This window comes from Diadema setosum, chromosome 7 (genome assembly GCF_964275005.1).
Source record: "Diadema setosum chromosome 7, eeDiaSeto1, whole genome shotgun sequence".
NCBI lineage: Eukaryota > Metazoa > Echinodermata > Echinoidea > Diadematoida > Diadematidae > Diadema > Diadema setosum.
Window position 1 is genome coordinate 15,381,033 of NC_092691.1, and position 12,250 is coordinate 15,393,282.

Sequence of the window (12,250 nt, forward strand, 5' to 3'; positions counted from 1 at the left end):
AATTCACTATCGGAACATTCAAATTCACTGTTGGAACATTCAAATTCACTATCGGAGCATTCAAATTTAAGAGAGGAGCACGCATTTCATCAATGAGCATTCAAATTCATGCCAAGCTGGCGACGGAATCTCGTCGGTCATTCAAATTCGTGAATAGGCAACCATGTTCCAAATAACTGCATTCAATTTAAAAGAAGTCCTGAATTTAGTTAGTTTGGGGCCGTGTATGCATGTGTTTCTCATTTTGCTTTGAATATATTGGGATTTATGATAATTATTTATTTTGCAGTAGAGGTCCACCTGTTCATTGACAATTTTGAACTCGCGCTTTAATAGCAAAATGGAATATACAGGCACATGTCCCTCGGGTTGGACATAAAATGGAGGTCCCCATGTGTGAGAGAGTCACATTACTCCTGCACGTAAAAGATCCCACTTCATTTATTCATCGCAAAAGCAGAACATCCTACTGGGCTCCATATGGAAGACTAGCTATTGCAGCTGAATATGGGTTATCCAGCCATCTTCTTTGATGGAAAATGAAACAAACAAACAAACATTAGGCACTGTATAGGCCTACAGACGAGCATAATACGGAGGGTTGGTTGACACATTCGAGAAAAAAAATCGACTATATTGAAACTGATACATGAACATTTTATACGTCTTGTTTGTTGTGTATTGCTGTTTTATTGATTTACTTTTGCGGGACTAAGTGAGATCATTGTGTGTCAGTTTGTCTTTAAATTGATGAATTGTCATTATGTGGTTGGTGTTGGGGCGTTGTCAGCATGCAATATCATCAAGAAATATGATTTAATTGTCGTTGTGTTTTTTGGATGCACTGCTGATTGGACATTACAATTTGAAATTTATTGAGATGAAAAACAAAGAATACATGAACAGAGAACAATGTAGAACCTGTAAACAATCATAATTACACTATATGCAAGCCTTCATTGGTTGTGTTGGCCCTTTTTCCTTTCTTAAAAGTCTACTCCATTTTCCTCGTTAAATTGATTGCACGAAGTAGGAACTTAATCGCCTAAAAATGAATTTGAACGCTCCAAACAAGCTCATTGGGACTATCACATGATTATCGCATGAATATGAATGCACGAGTAGGAAAGTCGGTGCTCGCATTTTGAAATTGAATGCCCAATCGTGAATTTAATTTCACGAAAACGGAATAGAACGCCCATAAATGAAATTGATTGCTCGGATTCTGAATTTGAATGCCCGAATATTTTCGAGTGCGTGCGCTGTGTGAATTTGAATGCACATTCATGAATTTGAGTGACAAAAGTATGGAATTGACCGGGAAAACCTATACTTTACGAATGCAGTCTAATTTCGATATGACACATCAGGATGTATGTAAAGCACGCAAATTTATAGTTCAAGCGTCAATATCATGCAAGAATCAGATAATTCTAGTTCATTATACTTAATAACATATCGTAACAATAATGTAATCACTGTCATGTATTTTCCCAGTTGTGATTGCTTCAAGGAATGTTATGTGTTAAGTACCAAATACAACTTCACTTGGATAAAAGAAAAAAAAGCAAAAACCCAAAAACTTGCATTAGCAATGAAAAACGCATTATTGAGGTTGTTTTTGTCCGTGACGCAGAAAAGATTAGAAAACACTTAGACACTCTTAGATTCGAAATGATTGTTTTCACCGGCGGTCCCACAGCTGGAACAGAAGTGCTTATTAATGTAACAGCTTCCAGAGCGCAGAGCAAACCACGTTTACAGGCCAAACGACGCCAGCAGCAGCTGCTCCTTGCCCCATTGGCTCAAATCCTCAACAAAACCCTGAACTCACTACGCTATATCTATACCATCGTCGCGCTCGACTCGTGTTTCCTTACTTCTGTACGCATTCTCATCGCTCGAAGACATTATTGCAAGGAGTGGGAAAAGAAGAATCAATCGGTGAGTATCTTTTCTTCCCTGGTGTTTGTTAGTGCTGATTTGAGGCTCAAGCCATATATGCTTTTTGCCATCATGGGTTAGATTAAAGAATGATTAAGAAGTTCGGCTTGTTTTCCCTATGTTTTTTATCAACAGAGGTGTTTGATGAAACTTGGAAGAAAACCAGAGCAAATCACAGGCGGTAATACAATCATATTTGAGGAAAAGAAAAAGTGAGGAAAGTGATACTGATCCAGCGCATCATGCAAAGCTTTCCTCTCCTTACAATGAAGAATGAAATCGGAGGAACGATCTCTTGCTATAGTACCATGAAACTATATCAATCAACTGATTTGTTTCGTAATATCTGTCTATGGTTTTGACTGCGATCTAGTATGCTTATGTGTCACTTTCTGATAGCGGAGATATTCCACCGTTGCGCTCGAATCTGGTTTCCTCACTCCTTAAGGCATTTAACAAAAAAATAATATACGAGTATCTTCATGGCATATCAGTTCATTCTGTCTTCCATATACGTTTGTGTGCATTTTCATGCTTGAAGAAATGTTTGACCTTACTGTCACTCATGGGAAAATTCATTGTACAACAGGTGATCATGCTCCTCCATCATAATAAAGGCCTACTCACCATCGTATTCGTCGCGGCCCTTTCCGTTCAAGATATCGACGCTGCCAAGAGACACGGCAAGAAAAGAACCAAGCCATGGGACGATCCAGATCGCAACAGCGAAAATGACCTGCTGGTGACGAAAAAGGCCTTCTTCGACGTAGAGATCGATGACGAACCGGCTGGTCGAATAGTGATCGCCCTCTTTGGAGACACCTGTCCAGTTACTGTACAGAACTTCGCAGCGCTAGTGAGGGGAAATTGGAGGCAGGACGTAAGAGTTTTAGTTTTTACATTTTGGGAGAGAAGCGGACAGGAGAAAAGTTACCGGGTACACGTCACGAGCTAAACCAAACAGCCCACGACTTATACAGCTCACGAGTCATACAATTCACGAGCTATAGACATGAAGTAAAGTAGGCCCACAAGCTATACTGTCCACGAGCTAGATACTAAGCAAATGAGGCTCTATACTGTATAGCTCATGGGCCCCTTTTACTTAATGTCTAGCTCGCAGGTTTTCCTTTTTAAAAAAAAAATAAATATATCTAGCTTGTGGACTGTATGACTCGTGGGTGTCTTGCTCGTGGTATGATCCCAAATTTCCAGGTATAGAATTTTGGCTTCCGAGAGATGTGAAATTCGAAAAGAAATATGTCCTGAATGATATTTTGAGGTTTCAACGAAAAAGCAATTATAAAGCTTAGAATGATGCTCTGAAGACCAGAGATTGTTTTGTCGGGAAGAGATGTAAATCAGTTTCACATATACTTCGTATGCAATTTTATGTACAGAATTCATATTCAAATTTATATAGGCCCTACAGACATGGATTACAAGAACCCTATTGATAATCCTTGACGCATACCTTCATGGACACTAAAGTCATGGTTCAAATTTTTTTTTTGGCCAGAGGAACGAAGTCATCGTAGGTATTCCACAGTGACTTTTATGATATTTTTTACTAAAATAATTGAAGTGACTTGCAGACATACGTGTAAGTTCCCTGATTATTTTAGAGTATTGGTTGGTAGACTACATAAGGCTGATTAAATCTTGAGATGATAGATTTATTCACAATCGGAGCATTCAAATTCACAGTCGGAGCATTCAAATTCACTATCGGAGTATTCAAATTTAAGAGAGGAGCACGCATTTCAGCAATGAGCATTCAAATTCATGTCAAGCTGGCGACGGAATCTCGTCGGTCATTCAAATTCGTAAATAGGCAATCGTGTTCCAAATAGCTGCATTCAATTTAAAAGAAGGCCGGAATTTATGAGGGCCGTGATGTGTGTCTTTTTCATTTAGCTTTGAATATATCAGGATTTATGATGAATATTATTTATTTTGCAGTAGAGGTCCACCTGTTCATTACCAAATAATTATGTACTCGGACTTCATGAAAAGGAATTATACAGGCACATGTCCCTCTGATAGGACGTGAAATGGAGGTCCCATGTGTGACAGAGTCACAACGCATGCACGCAAAAGATCCCACTTCATTTATTGATCGCAAAGGGCAGAGTGTTTAACCCAGTGAAGTGGTCCCACCTTATATCCAACTGGACCCAAAAGAAGACCAGCTAATGCAGCCATCTTCTTAGATGGTAAATGAAACAAACAAACAAACATTAGGCACTGTATATGCCTACAGACGAGCATGATACGAAAGGCTGGTTGACACCTTCAGAAAAAAAAAGCAATTTCGACTATGCCTACATTGAAACTAATAACGTGAACATTGTATACGTCTTATTTGTTGTTTATTGCTATCTTATTGGTTTACTTTTGTGGGACTATATAATGTGAGGTCATTGTGTGTCAGTTTGTCTTTAAATTGATGCATTACCATTATGTGGTTAGTGTTTGGGCGTTGTCAGCATGCGTGCAGTATCATCGAGAAATATGATTAGATTGTCGTTGTGTTGTTTGGTTGCACTGCTGATTGGACCTTACAATTTAGATTTTTTTTTAGATGCAAAACAGAGAATATATAAACAGAGGACAATGTAGAACCTTTAAACAATAATGATTACACTATACGCAAGCATTCAATGGTTGTGTATGCCATTTCTCCTTTCTTAAAAAAGTCTACTCCATTTTTCTTGTTAAATTGATCGCACGAAGTAGGAACTTGATCGCCTGAAAATGAAATTGAATGCTCCAAACAAGCTCATCGGGACTATCACATGACTATCGCGTGAATTTGAATGCACGAGTAGGAAACGCAATGCTCGCATTTGGAAATTGAACGCCCAATCATGAATTTGATTTCACGAAAACGAAATGAAATTGATCGCTCGGATTCTGAATTTGAATGCCCGAATATTTCCGCGTGCGTGCGTGGTGTGAATTTGAATGCACGTTAAATGAATTTGAACGGCCAAAGTATGAAATTGACCGGGAAAACCTATACAGAAAAGTTGGAAAGCGTCGGCTGCACACACGTCGAGGCGATTACACAACGGTTTCTCCACGCACAACCTGAGCTGTAAGCGATAGCGCCACGATGATGATCGACTCCGCCACGTTGTTGCCGCATTTCCAGGCCGACTGTATTGCCAAGGAGGTTTAAGAGTTGGAGTTCCAACATTCTGTAATTATTCAAACAGTTGTCAGATTTCTATTGATGTACAAAAGAATTTCACAGGTGCATTTGTGCCTTTGATGATAGATGTTCGAAGCCGCCGTCTTGCTGAGCAATCTGAAGATTCATTTTGAACGTTAACATAATATTGACCATATTTTGCTCATTATTATTTATTAAATGCAATGATATGTTTTAATGATAAAGCATGTTTACAAAACAAAAGTCAATCATATCATATTAGTGCCCGGGTATGCCCAGTCAAGTAATTTTCATCTTAATTTCAGCATTTTTTTTTTTGCGCAATTTCCATTCGCACATCCTCGTGTCTGTAAGAAGGAATAGCGAAAAGTAATTCCATCACAAAGACATATCTTTTTGAGAAAGTGGCTGGTGAATATGCAATGAGACACGAGTCAATTGTCTTCCTATCTGCGTGGCAGATCCCGTTTGGCACATGCTTCAAATATTTTTGAGCGGCGGCATCGAACATCTAGCAGTCTAGCAAAGGAAATAAGACAGTTGTGACTCCATTCTCTTGAACCTCCTTGGTATTGCGATATTCGCCGGTCTCATGCTGCGATCTCAAGCGATCGGGGTATAAAATGGGTTTCATGATTGAATTTCTTAAATCAGATGTCAGTGTCAAACCAACATGGATATGCAGAATGGTTTTACCCTCACATCTTAGCATTCTAGAACACACCAGTTAGAACCTGATGTGAAATTGCACTATTAATAAAGTCATCCATTCAATTAAAAGGGTCAACTATTTAATGTGTATATTATATTAAAGAACCGGCTAACGCGCAAACTACAAATCGTATCCTATAAATGAGACAATTTTATGAAGATATATTTTGAAAGATTACAACTTAATTTACTTTCATTGACTTGCAAAAGTATATGTCAAACAAACAATTTGATAAACGGAGTAGATTCGTACTGAGTGTACGTGGAAAGAGGTATTGTATACGCTTTTCTTCATGTCAACCTTCCTGGTCTGGTGCATCACTTTCTTTCGTTCATGGTTGGTTCCTGTGACGTAATACTGTTAAAGTGGTAATTTTCATGGGCGATGGGGACCGCTTTCGATGCGCTTGAGTTACGCTTAAAGGGCAAGTCCACCTTCATATACATGTGGATTGAGTGAATGCAACAATATCAGTAGAACATATCAGTGAAAGTTTGGGGAAAATCGGACAATCCGTTCAAAAGTTATGAATTTTTGAAGTATCTGCGCAGTTATTGCTGGATGAGAGGACTACTACAGTGTATGATGTCATATGCGTGCAACGACATGAAGAAAATAAAAAGAGAATTTTACAAAATATTACTTTTTGAAAAAAGTGTACATTTCCTCAACTTGTCACGGACGTATGTTAAGGGCAATATTTTTCCCTTTGCCTTCTGAAAGAGGGAAGTCAAAAGACCTTTTATTAAGCAAAGAAAGTGAAAATATGTCGAATTTTCATTATATTTTCTTTATATCGTTGTACTCATGTGACATCACAAGCTATAGTAGTCTTCTCATCCAGCCTTCAGTGAGCAGAAACTTCAAAAGTGCATAACTCTAGAACGGATTGTCTGATTTTCCTCAAACTTTCACTGATGTGTTTTACAAATATTGCTGCATTCACTCAACCCACATGTCTGTGAAGGTGAACTTGTCCTTTAAACGCGTTGCTACCCCGTCAGAGCTACGAATGTGGCGCTTTTAATGCGCTTGTGAGGCGATTGTGATGCGCTCTAAAACTACGGCGACCTCGCTACGGAAGTTTTAGACATGTTCAAAACTTGGTGGCGACCATGGCGATGGTGGCGACCCTCCGCGATTCTGAACCGCTCAAGATACGATCCGCCGCGCTTTGTCGATTTTTGATGATCGCAGCGAAATCGCCGTCTAGAGAGATGGGGGCATTAGGTGTCTACTAAGCTTGTGGGCTGTATGACTCGTGGGCGCCGGATTTGTGACTTGCACCCGTTGCGACTTGGTGCACACATCCATTGCAATTGTGTATCTGTCCTTTGCCCGGTTAATGGTTAATGTCTCACGGTTACATTAACAATGTTGCATTATCGATGTAAGCACTATAGACTTGCCCCAAAATATATACAGTTTACATGCGGGAAAATGGGTTGGGTATGAGACAAAGTAGTTTATTAGAAATAAATTCAGGAATCTGAGTGTTCGGTGACCTTGCATTGGTAGGAAAGTATAAAATACATTAGCCACTCATCCATTTTTTTTTTCCGGTGGCAAGGAAACCATTGTTTCTAGATAAAGACAGCAGTATATCTTCTAATAGGCATCCAATAGCGATGAGACATGAAACTCGCCACTTACACGAGTTAGGTAAAACGCAGGGGGGGGGGGGGGGATGACCAGATTTCTGTTGACCATGATACCTAGCTTTGAAAAGGGGATAGTTACGAATTAAAGCAGTACATTGAGCAAAAATGTGCTGTTATAATAAAGAATGAAGTAATCACAATTTACAAAACAAAATACAACATACATACATACAAAATTTGAGCACGTTGAATCAAACGGTTTCTGCAATGCAAAACAAAGGGAAATCCGGCGCGTGTGGGAGTAAATCGGCCTTACAAGCTCGGTAACTGTATATTTTGCATGAGGTCCTTGCACAAACAAAATCAAACATGATACTGAAGTGTTTTAAGGATCACTTTGACCCTGAAATAGGCTTTCTGAAATATGAGCTATGATTCTAATTTCCATTACTAAGATGCCTATGTATAAAGTTGACGTTATCGTATAAAATGAACTGGTCACGCTCTACTAGCCTAAAAGTTGAGACACTAGTTTAGCTCAACTACAACAAAAAAGAAAGAGGAAAAAAAAAAAGCGAATTTTTCCCGCTGGGATGGAGTGCAGACTTCTTTACCACTCATCCACACCTCTCCACGGACTAAACCTGTCCATCCGCAAATCCACTTTTTTGTTGCGATTTTCACCATAGGGAATCCGATCAAGAATTAAATGCAAAATCACGATCGCTTCACCGAGGCGTATCACACCACTGATGAGCCACCGATTCCGGGCGGTTTCAAACCGACTGATCGGTCGGCGGCCAAGATAAAATACACAGAAACTTTATACAAAAGCAGTAGTGAAATTTGCAGGTGAAATATTATGATATAATCCTCCAGCAGTAAATACCGGCATTACTTACTAAAACCATTAATCACAATAGGTTGATTATAATGTTTGATTTTGAAATAAAGGACCTGAGCAGGAGGAAAGAATTGTTTTTGAAGCAATGCACCTGCTCTTTCGTCATTTCAGGGATAAAGCATCATCAGAAAGTTTTTATAAAGTGTTTTCAAATCCTCTGCAGGCACGAGGTATAATATCATACACTAACTTGTCTAGTCGTCGTGTGCAATACTTGGACACCATTGAAAAAAAAGGAAGCAAAGCACTGGTTTTTACTTACATCAGCACTGGCGAAATTATATAATCCCGTGCTTTATTTACATCATTTCATTCTAACACTCCCGAGTCTGTCGGAAAAGTTGAGTGTGGTGGATTCGGTCACTCATTATATGTGTTTTCACTTTTGTCAATGCTGTTAAATCTAACACTGATGTTTTTGCAGTGTAAGTTGAATCTTGACACTGACAGCGTCGATTGTGACTATGGTATATTTGAAGAAGTAAACATCAGAGAAGGAGAGAAAGAGCGAGCGAGAGAGAGAGAGAGAGAGAGAGAGAGAGAAAGAGAGAGAGGGAGATACGGGTCAAAGGGAAGGAAAACACACTAATGAGTACCAGGAGATATCTTTGTACTATTTTACAGAAACGACTGAGTTACAACAATACTCAAGTGCATCGTATAGTGCCCGACTTCGTGATACAGATGGGTGACGTGACCGAAGGTGATGGAACAGGAGGTAAATCCAATATTACTTTTTTTTTTTTTTAACCGAACAGCGCCATATTGTGTGGAAGGTCACTAGGTGACACAAGGCAATCAAAATTTATTGGAACACATGTTATCTTTAACAGGTCATAACTTTTTTAGCTAAAGTGTTGCAAGATGTCATTCCTGAATTTGAACAACCTTTTTTTCTTTCTATGACAAATGCATGTAAACGATAGGCTTCGATGACGACGGGGAGTCATCACTGTGGCGAGTCCTTGCGACAATTTTGTCCTAGCTGTAAATGTCCGGTAATTTCCAAGTTGGGATATTTTAGAACCAACCAATAATAATCATAATAAATGGTCTAAAGTTGTATTTTTTCCTTTACACTGCATAACAGTGTAAAGCTCGTATTGTGGTTCACAATATACAAGCTTGCTTTTTAGTGGGCCTCTCAATTCTTTTTTTTCTCAACTGAAGCATAACTGTGTATTTTTTTTTGCCAGTATGCATTCTTATGTCTAGCTGTATCATTTATCTTTTGTAAAGTCGAATGTTTATGTCTGTAATGTAATTCCTGATTTATTCTGTGTTATGTTTTGTTGGGAAAAGAAGAATAAAATTAAATGAATTGAATTGAATTGAATTGAATTGAAAACAGCCTACGGTAGAGACACATAACGTATTGTTTTGGCATAAACATATCAGACACACATGTATGTATTGTACATAATTTGCATTGCATGTAGTATTGTGTGACGGTGTGTTCTACATTGTGCAAGCAGACGTGAGCGATGCATCCGATTTTTCTTTTATTATTTTTGCTACGTGGAGAGGCCCATAACAGTGAAAAATTAGCCTCACTGAGGTTAAAGTAACTCGTTGCATCTAGAAATTTCTACAGTGTGGACCAAAATATTTGCGAGATGTGGTCGTGATCCAAATCGCAATAATTCGTGCGATTTTTTTTTTTTCGAAAGACGCGAAGTTTTACAGTCTCAACGGTGACCGAAAAAAGAATCAAAATGTATTATCCAACAATGCACCGCGAGTGTTGCTTCTTCTTATGTACGTAGTAAGCATATCGTATTCATGTACATGTTGCGTACAATCAGGCAGTTTTCTTCTTACTGTTGACATCTTGTTAAATTCGATTCAGATTTCGGTTTGACTACATATACATTCAAGGCAGAATTGGGATACAGTAGAACAGCAAACCAACTAAAAAAATCGGGAGGACGACAAGGATGAAAGCACAATACAAATTTGGAAGCGGGCGCTCAGGTGACACAAAGTTGATCTCGATCGGTAAAGTTCACTACAATATGAATACTCGATGAGAATGTTTTCATTGCTAGCTATTGAAGAGTAAAATATTTCGGGTATTGTCAGCTCTTCACGGCACTACCTGACTAATGATTATTTGGTCCTCGCATATAATGGCGTGTAATACATGTACTAAAAAGAAAGGCAGCTTCACAAAAATGTATACCATTAAAGAAGCATTTGATAACAGCGGTGCTTTTCAGCTCTTATATAACTAATGCAGAATCAATCAATATATATTAATGGCAAACCAAATACTTCGTCAGCTGTTCAATCCAATATTATAACAATAATATTAATAATACGAATTTACATTGCGCTAAATCCACTCTATAGAGTGCTCAAAGCGCATACATACATGCAATATTCGAGGATATTAGAAGACAGAAAATGCTCCAAGGTATGAATCGTATTGTCTTCTCTGCTGCACAGTAGATAGGGCCTACAAAATCGGGATGAGCTTTGTGGCAGACATAATTATTGAACATGGTAATCTAATGGCTATGTGTGCATCTGAGAAGGACGGGGTATGGGGGCTGATTTCCGATCATCAGTCCTTCAGTCATGGGCGGCCGCACAGAAACGTTGTTAGCGCTAACAGCGCACTAACAGCGCTGATAGCAACGATTTGGCCGCACAGAAGCGTGCTGTTAGTCAAATTCACTAACAGCGCTGTTACCAGTGTTAGCCTAAAAGCCCCCTCACACCTGAGCGAATGTAGGGGGACGAAGGGGGACGAATGGGAAAAACACACGAAATGCGCGCGAATTCAACGATTTCAAATAAGATTGCCTTCAAATCATCCGATTATAAACTAAAGTCAAATATGATTAACGAACGATAAGCGAAGGATAAATATTACATGCGTAGGATAACGATTTTTAGGTTCACTTCTTTCAGTAAATTCCGGCCGAAGGCGAGCGAAGGGTTGATGTGACCCGATAAGACGAACGAACAATGAGCAATGGTTTGATATGGCGTGCGATTGGAAACAAAGACGAAAGAATAGATCAGCCGTTCTCGTACGTGTGTGTGCGCTCCTCGGGGAGTATACAAGCGATCAGGTCCGTCCAGATTTCAGTGCGGCCAGAGAAATCATCCACGCAACATTCACACTTAAAGGACGACAAAGATAAACGGTAAAATCAGCCGAAAGATTCCAGTATTGTTGGCACTGTAAACATTAATGTTTTTTTTCGCAAAAAATGTGCGACTACGTGGAAGGTGATAGTCATCACGATGACGACTTGGGTAGATATGAAGAGAGTTATTTCCTATGAACATATGTGCAAAAATGTCAGGAAGCTCATCAATTGAAAATTTATACATAAAAATACCAACATTATCATGAAACAAATCAATCAATTTCAGATTTCTGTTTCTACACAAAATATCATTTGTGCGAAATAAATATCTAATATTATTAATTATTCTTAAAGCACGTTTTTGAAGAAGAAAAAGGGTATCAAGCAAAAACTGAGATGAATTGCACCATTGCTATCATTTTAGCAAAAAATAAATAAATATTGAAACAGTAACAATGGAGGTGAGGTGGTAACAAATCTGACGTACCCCTGAATTGACTCGACCTACCCCCTTTCCCCTATTGTATCATACCTACCACCAACATCGCACCAAATAAATTTGTAGTCACAGTCCACTATACCCAACAGGATTATACTAAAAAAGGCCTTGTAGTTGCAGCATAGCGAGCCGGACAGAGGAGGCTTTCTGATGGCCACTCAGGCTTGCCATCAATAGCTGCCACACAGTGGGGAAAATTCCATCGCTTGTAGAATCCACCAGCAAGTTGCTTCCATCCATCAGGGGTTGAAGGGGCTGTCATGACTTCATCTGCATACTCGTCACAGATAGCCTACTTCCCTGGCCATTAC

General features: G+C 39.1%; 1 protein-coding gene across 1 annotated transcript in view; it reads left to right on the forward strand.

The window, feature by feature from the left end:
• The first annotated feature begins 1,674 nt into the window (after positions 1–1,674).
• LOC140231075 (peptidyl-prolyl cis-trans isomerase B-like) overlaps positions 1,675–12,250 on the forward strand; it is an 89,848-nt gene continuing 79,272 nt past the window's right edge. The window contains exons 1-3 of the mRNA XM_072311226.1: positions 1,675–1,944; positions 2,534–2,824; positions 8,964–9,057. Of these exons, the coding sequence (XP_072167327.1) occupies positions 1,675–1,944; positions 2,534–2,824; positions 8,964–9,057 (655 nt within the window). The remainder of the gene's footprint in view (positions 1,945–2,533; positions 2,825–8,963; positions 9,058–12,250) is intronic.